The sequence below is a fragment of the Nycticebus coucang genome, chromosome 9 (genome assembly GCF_027406575.1).
Source record: "Nycticebus coucang isolate mNycCou1 chromosome 9, mNycCou1.pri, whole genome shotgun sequence".
Taxonomy (NCBI): Eukaryota; Metazoa; Chordata; class Mammalia; order Primates; family Lorisidae; genus Nycticebus; species Nycticebus coucang.
In genome coordinates, this window is record NC_069788.1 from 43,024,612 (window position 1) to 43,040,636 (window position 16,025).

The window sequence follows — 16,025 nt, forward strand, 5'->3', positions numbered from 1 at the left end:
TAAATCTTTCATGTTCTCAAAGAAATGGAAAACCAGAAAGCAACAGTCTGGAAGTACAAAAATATACAACTGGAAGAGATTACCACCCACTAAATCTGACAACTAAATCCCATTTAGTATTCTGAAAGAAGCCATTTAGACTAAATCAATGGTTCTTATATAACCAAGAATGTTTATCACCCTAGAACACTTCCATTGTTACATACACAGGGCTAGATCATCACCCTGGAAAACTAATAAGTCAATGGGCCCAGAGTCAGGATGTATACTTTGAAGGATCTCTAGAATGAACACCATTCCTAGTTAAGTGTACTAAAATGAACATAATGAAAATAAACCAGAATCTTTCTCCTTACCACCCAGATAGGGGTCTGAGTGTGAGCCACTAATAACTGTATACTAGAGAGAGTAGAGATGCCATCTATAGATCTCATGATCTTTTCGAGGATCTCCAAGATACTCTAATATATAAAATGGCACACATAGGCTAGCTGTGTCTTGTGAAACTGAAGTTTCTGTGGCTAATTTTGTTTCTAACTTTCTTAAAGACAGTGAGGTTAGAAGCAACCTACAATGAACTGAGAACTACAGACAAAATTAAATATTCTTGAAAGCGTAATAGCCAGCTATAATCCTTTGATGTTTCCTTAAATTATCACCAAGATTTATTGTGACCTCTAAGGAACACCTGTAGTTCAAAGTTCTATTTTGTGACTTTTAGTATCACAACCAACTCAAAAAGACTAGCTAACGTGACCTGTATTTTAGAAATTACAGAAGTTTTAAAACTTTCGAATAGCCACAATCAGTTGGAGGTTTTAACAATCTCGATGTTCCAAATATTCTACAAGCCATAAAACTGTGCTTAGGGCTTTTCTGGTTAAAGTGATCAACAATGGAGGTGTATTAGGACTTTTCTGGTTAAATGCAACAGTGGACGTATAAGACGAGGATAACTCCCTGAATAAGTCAACTTTATTTCAACCTCTATATTCCCTATTGGCCACATTATGCCTACCATACCCAACTGTCCTTTTTACAGAAACTTCCAAATTAAAGCTTCAAGTTATATACTGCCCAAAAATCACCCGTCAAAGTGTCCACTTATAGATGGGGTGTAACTGACATACTTATTGCTTTCATAACTTATCTTGCCTTGTCCCTAACACAATGTTTTAAGGCTATCAGGAAAACACTGTAAGGCCCCCAAAACCAGAATTCCCAGTAATCAATTAACACGCAATCTAAAGTATCTTCCTTGAACATGCCCAAATGTAAAGCTCAAAGCGAACCATTCTGACACCAATTCTCTCTTGCTGAGATTTGTGTGAATGGTTAATACAACCACTGGAAATAATTTTAGAACCTGTTATCTTAAATATAGCCTAATAGATAGATTTAACTCAGTGCAATGACTTATCTTTCATGTTAAAGACAAAGTCAGTATAGCATAATAAAAACTATCTTGAAAGAGCATATTTAAGGAAACTAAGCCACAAGACTGTTACATTATGATTTAATCTAATTGCACAAAAATTTGGAATTACAACTCCTCCCATCTTCTAAAAGGAAGGTTATGCATGCCTCCATATTCAATTCTGCACTGTTACATTTGAACCATATTGTGAACTTTACATCATGATGGACTGGTTTAGAATTCCCATGCAACACCTCAAATTATAAAATGGAACCAACTTTTAAGACTTTGTGGAAACTTCTCATGCTAAAGACTAAACCCATTTTTAAACGGGCAATTCTGAGTTACAATATTCCAGGTTGCTAAGTTTTAAAATGTTGGTCACTATCATGGACCTTGAACTGGCTTCTACTCCTCAAAGGGGTAACTGTTAATAATCACTTAGGTGACAACTAAATGTTCCTGTCACTTCAGAAAACTAATCCACAGTGCTTCTCAGTTTTGTTTCTCATAAAATAAGAATTGTGTAACCAACTGCTTCCCCTGGGATAAGAACAATGTTAACAGTGGGTTCAACTGACTATTACACAATTATGCTAATATTTTATTAATTCAAAAGCACTTTACAAGAAAATATAAGTATGGCTTCCAATAGGAATGTTATACCTGGACTTTGTACCAAGCTCACAGATTTGAGTTTGCAAGGAAAAACAGGCTTTCAAGTTAAACAACAATTGTAACCAAAACTTTAATCCGAAGGATTCTCACAAAACATATTACAAATGACAGCATAAAAAAAAAAAATATATCTTGCACAGTAACTCAAAGTTTGGCTCTACAATGTACCCTTAAACTGGCAGGACATTGGTATTTTGATATATAACTATTACATAAGGAACTTACTTTCTTTCCTAAAGCAAAGAAAAGTTTCTTAGAATTTATCGGATTCTATAGTAGTAGGCAATCTCTGCCCAGGGTGAAAACTAGTTGGATTTTTCATAAACCTCTAATTTAGTACAATGATGTAGCTGCTGGCTTGTTTTACAGCAGCTTTATAAAGACTGCTTGTTCAACTATAGTTACATACAATATCCCAGACATGGGGGAAAAAGTAAATCTTCATTCAATTTGCCAGTTTTGTTTCTATGTATAAAAAAAAATAAATCACACTTTAGGTGGGCAGGATTTAGAGGTTTATTATCAGTCTATGCAAAACTAAAATTCAAAGCAAATTCAATTTTGCTTAAGGGAACATTGTAAAGTAACAATTCTTGGTATTACATGCCTCATATGATCCATTTCAAACCATAGAGAATTATACTTTTTGTGTCACTGTTCCAAGAGACAAACAAATTTGAACAGCTAAAACATCTTAAAAATGCACCAAGCTTATGAAGTCTCAAACAAAACTTGAAATTTCTGTACATACTCCTGTCAAATGAAGTTATCTCCTGTACACCATTCTCTTGCAAACTGGTCTTCTATTTCCTTTCATTTGACCTAGATCGGCTAAAAGAAAGAAAACAAAAACTTTACATCTGTAACTTAATGACTTAGTGACATATTACCATAAACAAGTGAAGATACAAAATTATGGCTAAGAAGGTAGACCTTAGAGCAACGGTCAAGACCCATAGGAACTGTATTAAAGGGCCGTGGCATTAGGAAGGTTCAGAACCACTGCCTTAAGAGTATTATATATATGCAAGATCTTACCTTCGAGACCTAGAGAAGGATCGGGAGGGCTTATGATTTCTCTCCCGAGACAGTGATCTCTCTCTTCTCCTATCTCTGGAAAGGGACCTAAACCAGAGAAAGAACATTAGGGCCATTCAGGCATGTAATTACACTTAACAGAAATATTTTGTAAGAAGTCTTTAAAAACTGAAAGCTGGCTCATCCTTACAATCTAAGATTGGCTTTGTATACCACTTGATTCACTGCTAAAATCAAGGGCCATTCCCATTAACCACATCATGTGAAAAACAGCTTAGGAACAGCAGAAACATTGTCATTTCTGAGAACATAGCCAAAAAAGTAGAAGTTATTCACCTGCTCCGGCTGCGAGAGAAGCTTCTCCTCCTTGGAGATCTAAAAGTAGAAACATGAAAATTAGGCTCATCATCAATTACTGTTTATGGCGTGAGGTATTTCCCAACTTTTCAATCTCACTGTTGGGCCCAGTGAATGTGCCGAAGAACTGGCACCCATCGTCCAAAAATAAAAAAAAAATAAAAAATAAAGAAAAGAAAAAAAAGGCACAGAAGGATTAAGGAACAAAAAGCTCATGTGAAAAGCAGGTATTCCAACCATGGATTCACTTTAAACAAAGAATGCTTCACAGCAGATCTGTCCAATGCAAAACTTCATGTCAAACTAACTTCACTACCCAAACACCACACCAAAATGTAGTCCCACAAGTAGTTCCAAAAACAGTACCATAAACCAGTATTTGGAACCCATGCAAACCTGTAAGTCCATGACAAGACTTAGGTACCAGGTGGATAGTGTAATTTTTGGGAAAACGCGCTAGGTGTAAATATTGATGCCATTAAGTGCTACATTAGAACTGCATTTGTGATTGTCACATTTAAGAGTGTGTTTAGGCTTATCAAAATCACCTTAGCTTGGCCCACACTTCACCCCCAAAATTTTAAAATTTTGAAAACTGTTAGTAAAACCATTTAAAGGTGATAGGATTCAATGAATTTTTGCCAGAAAGGAAAGCTAATCTGTTAGAGATATTATTAAAATTTTTAGTTTGGCATCTCACACATGCAAATAAGTCTCACTTGAAGGTCTAGTTACATTATGAGTTCCCTATCACCCTTAAAAGTTTTTCAAGCAATATATATGTACGTTACCATTCAATTATGCACAGCCAGCCTTTGATCCAGAAAAAAGAATTACTTTAAGCCGCTTACTCCTTATTTTAACCAGCAGTAAACTGTATAAGCAGGAAAAACTTACTAGTTTTGGGTTTCAACAAGCTAGAAATGGTGAGGTGAGGCTGCCGGACTGACGGCCAGGAAGAATTTGCTGAAAAGGTTTTGCCAGATGTTGCGTTGGATTTAGTTGGTTGGCGAAGGGGGTGTTGTGGATTTTTCCTGCTTTTTTGTTAGCCGAAGGCTGCTGCTGTAGTTGTTGTGAAGACATTTGGTAAATAAACAGCTGAGCTGATTGGCCAGGAATGTGTGGGCGGTCGAGGTGGCTGCTGCCGATTTGGTTAAGGTTGGAGAGAAGGCTGAGAGAAAACAGCATGCTCGGGAACCAAAGGGCGGTGCAACCTGACGACTGGCCAGCCTGGGTCATGTGAAACGACACCAGCCAAGCTGAATGGGGCGCGCTGGTCACATGACGCTGAAAGGGCTAGTTGACTGGCTAATGCAGATTCAGAGGGTGGTGAGAAGAGACATGATGGTGACTCTGTAACGGGGTTCATTTTTATTAATAGATGGACCAAAAAGCACAAAAAAAAAATGAAAAACAAGCCATCAGTACAACCATCTATTAGCTAACAAATACTCTTTATTATGATGGGCAACAGTGTGTTGTTGTTTTTCAAAATAGCAAAAGGGGCAAGATTTTGAACTCCTATCTCCTAAAAGGACTTCACTCACCTGTAAGAGGTAAATTTAGTCCCACAGAAACTATTTTGGAGGTTTGAGGAGATGTGGAGTATCACCCAGACAATACTGCCTGGTCCAAGAATGATGCCATTTTCAATTACAAAAAAACTGAATTCTCTCCTATTTGGGATTGAAGAACAGATGACTGGGATTACTTCTTTTTTAGCCCCCTTTATTGGTCAGTGACTTAAAGTTAGTTTCAGAATGACTTCTATTTTACCAGTTGTAACATTTAAATAGCTGCCTGTTTGATAAATATAACAATTGTGCTAGTAGCAGAAAACACATTGTGAAGAGCTAGAGTTGAATGTAATGTTTGTCATTATGGAGTCAAGAAATGGAAAAAGGCCTAAAGGCCTAAAGTATAAAGGAAGACTTGAAAAGATGCAACTAGAAGATGAACTAGAAGATAGATCCAAGATAGAAGTTACTAACTACCAACATGAACAGTGACCTAAAGACAAAAGCCAACACTCAGCACAACTCACATACCCCAAGCTACACCCAGCAAATGTTTCATAGAAACCTCCGATTCTTCAAAGTTTAAAACCCACCAACAAACTTTAAGAGAAATACCTGCTCCTACTAGCTACTCCATTACACCAATACCTCTAAACACACCCTCACTCTCACCTGCGGCGAGGTGGAGGACTCCTCCTACGATAATCATCTCGAGGGCGACGACCCCAAGAGGGAGGTGGGCCACGATTTCTACTTCTTTTTTCACCATTGGACAGTTCCACTCTCACACGGCAGCCACACAGTGTCCTATGAGGAAGAGACAAATTTAAAACAGTTTACTTTCAGGGACATGTGTAGGATAGCAAAAAATAAATATTACCAGTTAGCTACTTTACAAACACACCTGAATGCAGACTCTTTAGTTTTAGTTCCCTTATTTTTCTAATATAAAATGATTAAGCTTGTTCTCCAGTTTAATTTCATATTAAACATAACTAAATGGTTTTTTAAGCCAGGCATGATGCCTCTTGTCTGTAAATCCTAGCACTCTGGGAGGCCAAGGCAGGTAGACTGCATGAGTGCGAGTTTAAAACCAGGGCTCAGCACCTGTAACTCAAGCGGCTACACTGGAGCTGGCGGGTTGAAATCCAGCCCGGCCTGCCAAACAATGACAAGTACAACCAAAAAATAGCCAGGCATTGTGGCGAGCACCGGTAGTCCCAGCTACTTGGGAGGCTAAGGCAAGAGAATCACCTAAGCCCAAGAGTTTGAGGTTGCTGTGAGCTGTTAACACCACAGCACTCTACCCAGGGCAACAGCTTCAAAGTCTGTCTCCAAAAAGAAAAAAAGTTCAAAACCAGCCTGACCAAGAGAGAACCCCATCTGTCCAGTCTGGCATTGTGACAGTCACCTGTAGTCCCAGCTACCTGGGAGGCAAGAGGATCTCCTGAGCCCCAGAGTTTGAGGTTCCTGAGAGCTATGACACTATAGCACTCTACCCAGGACGACAGAGACTCTGTCCAAAAAAAAATATGGGTATACATAGGTTTTAAGTACCAATTGACAAAGAAACCAACTTGCTGTCTTACTGACAACCAGGCTAATTACTGAGCTCAATGCTAACTTGCTAACAGTTGCTACCTAAATGTTTAGACTCCTGGATTTATTCTGGAAGAACTAGTTCTCTCCTGTATTTTCAGTTCCAGCACTGTTACTTACTACTCTGTATTTATTGGTTTTCCTCCCCACCCCAAGTAAACACTGGTCCAAGACTACCACTTTGGCTATTTTAGTTGACCCTCTTCCCCTCAATTGGCACATAAGAAATTACAACCAAGAATAGCAGAAAATGTCCATTATCCCCCACCCTTTATCCACCCACAGCAATTTAATTTATATAAACCATGTTTGCCGTGACTCTGGAAAACTTTACTGCAACTTGCTTGGATAAGCAATCTTTCTTACAGTCAACCCTCAGATCAGTTTTTTTTTTTTAATTATGAACAAGGAGAAAAAGACCCCATTTTAAGAACTATTGACTTCCAGGACAGAAATTCTAAAGTAGAATTAATTTTTGAATCTGACAGATTAACTGCTTTCCTTGATTTCATGAATTCCAATGGTTTCCACTGTGGGGGGGATTGAGGAGGGAGAAGGGAAAAACTCAAGTGTTACATGGTCAGCACCCTGGTAAACACAAAGGGAAATAATAACCAATTCACCCTGGAATAAGCTTACAATAGTAAAATAAAACCCTGCATAACTATGATTTGTAAAAAATTTAGTCCATGTTCAACTACTATTCGTAAAATATTAAAAATAAGGGCCGGGTGAGCAGCGCCTGTGGCTCAAGTGGGTAGGGCACCGCTGGCCCCACATACCGAGGGTAGTGGTTTGAACCTGGCCCCCGCCAAACTGCAACAACAACAAAAAAAATAGTCAGGCATTGTGGCGGGCGCCTGTAGTCCCAGCTACTCAGGAGGCTGAGGCAAGACAATCACCTAAGCCTAGGATTTGGAGGTTGCTGTGAGCTGTGATGCCACAACACTCTAGGGAGGACAGATAAAGTGAGACTCTTGTCTCTTAAAAAAAAAAAAAAAAAGGGCCAGATGCAGTGACCATGCCTGTAATCTCAACACTCAATATTCCAGGAGACCGAGGCGGGTAGATCGCCTGAGCTCACAAGTTCGAGACCAGCCTGAGCTAGAGCAAGACCCCCACCTCTAAAAATAGCCTGTAAATAACTGGCTTTCTGAAGTTAATCAATAGCGGACGCCTGTAATCCCAGCTACTTGGGAGGCTGAGGCAAGACAATCACTTGAGCCCAGAAGTCTGAGGTTGCTGAGAGCTGACGCCATGGCACTCTACCAGGGGTGACAAAGTGAGAATCTGTCTCAAAAGAAAAAAAAAAAATTAAAAATAGATAATAGTTATCTGTTTATGACCACCCTTATTTTAATATTTAACCCCACGGTTATTTCTAAAGACTTCAAAAAAGCCACCTAAATAAATGGCACATATCCTAGAGATTTTAAATAGTAAAAGCACAGGCAACACATTTACCATTAGTAGAAATTAATCATTAAATTACCTTCCATCTAGTTCTCGGACAGCATCAGCTGCATCTCGAGGATCTTCAAATTCAACAAAAGCAAAGCCAGGAGGGTTTCTAGCAACCCACACGCTTCGGAGTGGTCCATAATAGCCAAAAGCCCGTTCCAATTCAGTCTTGTTGCCATTGTTTCCAAGATTACCTACATAAACCTTACAGTCCAACGGACAGGAATCACGATGCATTTCTGTAACGAAAGAATACAAAAAAATATTTATCCAAAATATCTACAGTTAAAAACATAACATCCTCAGGAAAGAATCCAAAATGCTAAAAAAACCAAACAAGAACTACTACTCTTGGAACATCCATTCTCCCCAATCTTAATTCATTTCAAAGACTTCAGAGGGTGGCGCCTGTGGCTCAAGAAGTAGGGCGCCGGTCCCATATGTCGGAGGTGGCAGGTTCAAACCTAGCCCCGGCCAAAAAAAAAAAGACTTCAGAAAGCCAGTTATTTACAACAATGTGGTCCGTGAGTTCAGAGATTTAACCCATCATTTAATCACCAAAATAAAACATTTAGAAATGCAGGGTCACCTGCTCCATAACAAATTCTGCTGAGGACTCGAAAACCAAATGGAACAGTGATGAAGACAAGTACTTACACCACCAAAAAAGTGCTTTTATAAGCCCAAATTTTAATAAAGGGCGACAATATTCACTTTTAAGAAGTGATTTCTTAGCTGGTCCAAAGGTAGTTGAGTTAATCTCACTTGATTGTTCAGTTATAGATTGAACTCCTTGTTCTACTCTTTCCCCCCTTCTCACTACTGCACTTGACTAGTCTTAAAAAAATAAATAAATAGAAAAGTCTTCTTTAGTAAGATGCTACAGAAACTTTTCCCCTTCTACAGAAACAAGGCTAATACCATGTCATTCAACAGATCAAAGTCTTAGGCAAGTCAAAGTTCCTCATGCAAACCTGTTAAGTTTTTTTTAAATGTGCTCATGGCCGGCTCACGCCTATAATCCTAGCATTCTGGGAGGCCAAGGCGGGTGGATAGCTGAAGCTCAAAAGTTTGAGACCAGCCTGAGCAAAAGCAAGACCCTGTCTCCACTAAAAATAGAAAAACCAAGGTAAGAGGATCGCTTTAGTCCAAAAGGTGGAGGCTGTTGTGAGCTATGACGCCTGAGCACTCTACCCAGGGCTTGAGACAAGAAACAAACAAATAAATAAAATGTAAGCTCATAGCAGCGCTCTTCCGGAGTGGCCAAAAAATGTTTATCCCAAAGTCTATCAACAGATAAATGCATAAACAAAATATGGAGTATAACTCAGAATGAAGTACTGACAAACGTCACTACGTTAAAAAACCCTTGAAAACATTATGCCAAAACAAATGCGCACACATTACACAAACCCATGCCATGTGAAATGACCCAAATGAGTACGTCCACCAGATAAAGTGGACGCCAGAGTTTTGGAATCAAGTAAATGATAACTGCACAACATTCTAAATACCAGTGAATATGCACTTTAAATCTTGAAGATGTGAATTTCACTTCAAAAAATAACTGCATCTCTAAACAAAAAAAAAAAAAAAACTCTCATTTCTAGAGCTCATACAGAATAAACCTTTAATACTTTAAGTCACTTCAAACGAAATCAACTTGCAGACCAGTTTCTATTACATAAATGCAACCTACTCAGTAATTCAGCTTGAAAGGCTTTCCATAAACACCAAGCTTTTCGCACTCTAGGCTTATCTAATTAAAAAATCCAATCTTTGGTCGTGACCACACCCCATGCCCTGGAGTTAGTTTTGAAACCAAACCATTGGTGGAAAATTGATTTAAAAAAAAAAAAAAACACTGCCATGACCAGTTTCAGGCCTACGTGTTAATGGAAGCAACTGTAAGAACAATGCAGCTCAACTTCAAGAAAGATCGTCCGGTCCAAAAAAAAAAAAGATCAGATTCAAATAGTAAAAAGTGCCATCAAATGAAAGCTACATGAAAACCAATGTATGAAAGCCATTTAATATAAACTGCAAGGTCCAATCTTGATTAATGACTTATGAAAAACCTCCTGAGACGCTTCCCAAGAAAATGAGGTTCCTCCGTCTCCAAAAAAAAAAAAAAAAAAGGCGCCATAAAATTTCAAAGGCCGCGACCAGAAATATACCTCGGTTATCGGCTCCCGCTATTCGCCTCAACTCCTGAGTAATCCCTACCTCGGCTCAGCCCTCAACGAGGAGAATAAACACCTCCACCCGAAGGCTAGGAAACCCTCCGATGAGCCGGGGGACCGCGCCACCGCCCCATGCTGAACGTCACAAAATGGCGGCGGCACCTCTTTGTCTCAATCTGGCGCCGCCATTGGGCCTGGCTCCACCTTGGTACTGTTAAAAAGCTCCACTTCCCACGTCACTGTCTCTTACCGAAATCTAGAGTTAAAGTGCGGAGGCTCAAGTCCTCACGCCCCGATGGATCGTCCCGCTTCCCGCTCCCTTCAGGCCGGACTCCCACCGTTGCTCCACCTTACCCGGCGTCCACGAAATGGCGGACCATGGCCGTCTCCCTGCCTTATTTATAGGTTACTCCGGGATCACATGATTGGACCGGCACGCCCAATGAGAGACGCAGTGTGCCTTGACGTAACGGCCACCGGCGCGGCGAGAACCGCGGTTGCTGGGAGCGCGCTTGGGTCGCGCGGCCGGGTGGGCGGAGACATGTGCCAGCGCGCGCCTTGTTCTTTCTCTGATGTTCTTCCTCTTCACCAACCTGCGTGTTACATTTCCTCTTCCTCAAGTCCGTACCCTATCGCCATCGCTACCAAACACTGATAGAGCCGTTGGCTCCTAACAAGATTAAGGTGTTGATTGGATTAATGCCTTAATTATTTCACTGCTGTGCACGGTTGGGGAGGAACTAAGAACATCGCATTTACAGACGAGGCTCATAATTGCTTCCGGGGACGCTGAGCTGTTTGAAACCAAGCTAGCACCAAACCGTGGCTACCTCAGTTCCATATATTAGGGAAAAGCCTGGCTTGGAAAGTTTGTCCAACTCTAGCAGGATTCTGGCCTTTCACCCAAATTTGCAGGACTTCGTACAGACACCAAATCAGATGATTCTGGTCATGTAGAAATTATCACCTTTAGCAAATAGTAATTAAAAAGGGAAGTTTCTGAAGAAGATTGAATTTACAATTTGGAGCCCTGGCCCGACAGTGGCTCACGACTCTAATCATAGCGCTCCGGGAGGCCGAGGCTGCTGCATCCTTTGGACTTAGGAGTTAAATACCAGCCTGAACAAGAGTGAGACCCCCTCTTTAGTTAAAAAACAGAAAAATTAACCGGGCTTATGGCACACACAGGTCGTCCCAGCTACTGGGGAGGCTGAGGCAAGAGGATCACTTGAGCTGGGAGTCAGGGCACTCTAGCCTGTAACAACAAAGTGAGGAAAAAAAAAAATCTGGGACAAGCAAATGCAAGGTACTTGGGCCTTTCTCCTAGCAGTGCTTGCTGTGCCTGACCAAGACTGCCGAATTTATCTGGGCCTCTTCCCCTAGAAATAGCCACAAGAATGATTACATGGGGTAAAGATACAGTGATTGTGTTCAAAAAATAGCCCAAGATCTCCCTCTCCTGAATAGTGCAACTAAGAAGTTTGTCTCCTGCCCCAAACAAACCCCTACTCCAACCCATTTTGAATATGGTCTGACACTGCACCCCTGTGTGCTATTAAGGGTTTTTTATTGTTGTTATTTTTGTTTGTTTTCAGACAAGGTCTCACTCTTTTGCTCTGGCTTGTCTTGGTAGGGACCCAGAATGGGGATCATATGTTGTAGCGAACATCTCTTGATTTTCATTGGGGAACCACCTTTCCCATAGTAGTAGTTCATATTATTGATTCAGATGTGGTTGGGCACTACATCCCACTTTTTCAAGGATGGGGACATGACTGTCCCTTCATTAAATCATTCCAGTTCTCTCCCACCCCACCCACTTGGGAATGAGGATGAATAATCCATTCAGAACAGCCAGTGTTAATTTGGCACTGCTTCTAGGCCAACCTCTATAAAATTAGAGAGGTGTGCTGCACGCATTTCCTCTGACTAGCACAGTACTGAGCCAGGCCAGCTATCCCTTTTGCAAGAAAGAATAAGCTGCCTGAGTGTTAGGCCTAGTGGGCCTAGGCTAAGACAGAAAGGTATCAGGCCTAAGTTAACTCCTGGCAAATTTCTGGACTGCAAGCTTTCGCAAAAAAATGAAATGTCTAATTCACTCCCAAGATAGATGAAAAAGTACTAATTGATTTCTTGCTTCTAGTTGACTCCCGGTTTCTTGCTTGGCTAACTCCCTGGGAAATAAACTGGGAGACATCAACAGACCCTGGACTGACCTTTAAGCAATACCAGGTAGGAAAAGTACTGAAACTAAGATGTATGGGGGGAAAGTACTGAAACTAAGATGTATTGGGGGAAACTATCAAAACAAAGATGTATGACGTATCACTAACTAACTGCAAAATTCTGCTTCTGTACAATGCTTGCTTGCTACCCTACCCAGATGCACCTGGACAGCCTGCGTGCCAACCAGGATGCAGACCAAGCCTTAAAAATCCTACCCCTTGAGCAGAGCCTGTGGCTCAGTGGGTAGGGCGCTGGCCCCATATACTGAGGGTAGCAAGTTCGAACACGGTCCCGGCCAAACTGCAACAAAAAATAGCCAGGCGTTGTGGCGGGCGCCTGTAGTCCCAGCTACTTGGAAGGCTGAGGCAAGAGAATCGCCTAAGCCAGGAGTTAGAGGTTGCTGTGAGCTGTAGCACTCTACTGAGGGGGATAAAGTGAAACTCTGTCTCTAAAAAAAAAAAAAAATCCTACCTCTTTAAGCACTGGAGCTGCTCTCAGAAACCTCACGTTTTACTGAGGCAGTCACCAGCCAGCTCTTCAATAAAAGGACACCTCTTTAAATTTAACTTGGTTGGCACTGTGGTCTTTGTAGAACTCCTGGGCACAATACTGCATGTAATACAGTAGGAAGGATAACTGAGAGATGGGAAGTAGGACCCCTGGAGACTCTTTTTTTTAGCGACAGAGTTTTACTTTGTCGCCCTTAGTAGAGTGCTATGGCATCACAGCTCACAGAAACCTCCAGCTCTTGGGCTTGGACGATTCTCTTGCCTCAGCCGCCTGAGTAGCTGGGACTACAGGCGCCCACCATAACACCTGGCTATTTTTTGTTGCAGTGTGGCTGGGGCCAGGTTTGAGCCCACCACCCTCGGTATATGGGGCCAGCATCCTACTCACTGACCCACAGGCATCTCCCCAATTAAAAAGATTTTTAAAAAAGAAGAAAGCTGGGCATGATGGCTCATGCCTATAATCCTAGTACTCTGGGATGCTGATGTAGATGGATTGCTTGAGCTCAGGAGTTTGAGACCAGCTTGACCAAGAGCGAGACCCTGTCTCTCCTAAAATTAGAAAAACTAGCGTGTATTGTAGCCTGTAGTCCCAGTTACTCAAGAGGCTAAGGCAGGAGGATCACTTGAGCCCAAGAGTTTGAAGTTGCTGTGAGGATGGTGCCACAACACTCCACCCAGGATGATAGAAGACTCTGTCTCAATAAATAAATAAATTAAATAAGGAAAAGAAAAGGAGAGTACTAAGAGAGGAAGGCAGAAAGATACAGAGAAAAAGAATAATTACACTATGGGTAAGCACAGTGACTCATACCTGTAATCCTAGTATGCTGGGAAACCAAGACAGGTGGATTTCTTGAGCTCAGGAGTTTGAGACCAGCCTGAGTAAGAGTGAGACCCCATCTCTACTAAAAATATGAAAACTAGGCTGTGCCCGTGGCTCAGTGAATACGGTGCCAGCCCCATATACCAAGGGTGGTGGGTTCAAACCCAGCCCCAGCCAAACTGCAATAAAAAAAAATAGCCGGGCGTTGTGGTGGGCGCCTGTGGTCCCAGCTTCTCGGGAGGCTGAGGCAGGAGAATTGCCTAAGTCCAAGAGCTGGAGGTTGCTGTGAGCTATGATGCCAGAGCACTCTACCGAGGGCAACAAAGTGAGACTCTGTCTCTAATAATAAAAAAAAAAAAAAGTTTATGGGGCGGCGCCTGTGGCTCAGTGAGTAGGGCGCCGGACCCATATACCGGCGGGGCCGGTTCAAACCCGGCCCCGGCCAAACTGCAACAAAAAAATAGCCGGGCGTTGTGGCGGGCGCCTGTGGTCCCAGCTACTCGGGAGGCTGAGGCAGGAGAATCGCCTGGGCCCTGGAGTTGGAGGTTGCTGTGAGCTGTGTGACGCCACGGCACTCTACCCAAGGGCGATAAGGTGAGACTCTGTCTCTACAAAAAAAAAAAAAAAAAAGTTTAAAAAAATATAAAAAGTAGCTGGACATTGTGGCAGGTACCTGTAGTCTCAGCTACTCAGAAGGCTGAGACAAGAAGGATCTCTTGAACCCAGGAGTTTAAGGTTGCTATGAGTTATGACACCAGGCACTCTACCAAGGGTAACAGAATGAGACTCTGTCTCAAATAAATAAATAAATAAATAAGTAAATAAAGGATGTTATAAGGGTATAGCACTTGACAGATTGCACAACGTTTGCCCCCAGTAATTTAGAAGAGACAGGCTAGATCCCAGGTTCTCTCCAAACCCCTTCTTTCAGACACAGGATCCCTGCAGGCCTTGAGACATAGATGACACTCAATAAATGTTCATCAGAAATGAATAAATGAAAGCCCTCGTTCACAGCCCTCCATACCTTCCCCAGAGACTGTGCACAATTCTCTTAGCCTTGGTTTTACATGAGACCAAGACTGAGGCAGGGACCCGTCGCAAGTGCACCTTTGTTCCCTATTTCTTTCTAGTCTACCCAAGCACATCTTGATTTTTTGCTGATTGCTGGCCACATATTTTAGAATTCAAAAATTTACACAGATCTTTATTCCCTAGTCAAAAGCTGATAGCTTGCTTCATGAATTTTTCTTGTTTTTGTTTAAAAAAAGTTTTTTTTTTTTTTGTAGAGACAGAGTTTCACTTTATGGCCCTTGGTAGAGTGCCATGGCATGACACAGCTCATAGCAACCTCCAACTCCTGGGCTTAAGCAATTCTCTTGCCTCAGCCTCCCGAGTAGCTGGGACTACAGGCACCCGCCACAACGCCCGGCTATTTTTTTGTTGCAGTTCGGCTGGGGCCGGGTTTGAACCCGCCACCCTCAGTATATGGGGCCAGTGCCTTACCGACTGAGCCACAGGTGCCACCCTTGCTTTTGTTTTAAAATTTTAAGGGGCCTGGCATGGCAGCTCACACCTGTGATCCTAGCACTTTGGGAGCCTGAGGAAGGAGGATTGCTTGCAGCCAGAAGTTTGAGACCAGTCTGGGCAACCATCTTTACAAAAAATAAAAAATTAGCCAGGTGTGGTGGTATATGCATATAGTCTCAGCTACTTGAGAGGCTGAGGCAGAAGGATCACTTGAGCCCAGGAATTAGAGGTTACAGTGAGCTATGATCAAACCACTGCATTCCAATCCAGGCAACAAAGGGAGACCTTGTCTCCAAAAACAAAAGGGCAGGTGGCGGACAAGGGCAGAGAATGAGGACTGCTCGTTTCAGGTTATGGTTTATGGTTTTTTTCAAGTTACGCTTCCTCTCATTCACCATGTTTTGTCTTGGGAAGGTTTAGTTATCTCATGGTGTGTCATAGAATCAAAATATTGGAAAACATTTCAGTAAAAAGGATAAGTAGGCTCCGTGCCCATAGCACAGTGGTTACAGCACCAGCCACATGCACTGATGGTGGAAGGTTCAAACCCGGCCTGGGCCTGCTAAACAACAATGACAACTGCAACAACAACAACAAAAATAATAGCTGGATGTTGTGGCAGGCGCCTGTAGTCCCAGCTACTTGGGAGGCTGAGGCAAGAGAATCACGTAAGCCCAAGAGTTG

General features: G+C 41.9%; 1 protein-coding gene and 1 pseudogene across 2 annotated transcripts in view; both read right to left on the reverse strand.

Annotated features, from left to right (window-relative positions):
• LOC128594507 (integrin beta-1-binding protein 1-like) overlaps positions 1 to 16,025 on the reverse strand; it is a 122,699-nt pseudogene that overhangs the window by 76,918 nt on the left and 29,756 nt on the right. The window lies entirely within an intron of this gene.
• SRSF3 (serine and arginine rich splicing factor 3) lies at positions 1,501 to 10,654 on the reverse strand. The gene is made up of 6 exons (XM_053603366.1): positions 10,501 to 10,654; positions 8,099 to 8,306; positions 5,680 to 5,814; positions 3,470 to 3,508; positions 3,134 to 3,220; positions 1,501 to 2,926 (listed from the first exon to the last, which is right to left on the reverse strand). Exons 2-6 carry the CDS (start codon positions 8,302 to 8,304, stop codon positions 2,899 to 2,901), a joined length of 495 nt encoding a protein of 164 aa, XP_053459341.1. The 5' UTR covers positions 8,305 to 8,306; positions 10,501 to 10,654; the 3' UTR covers positions 1,501 to 2,898.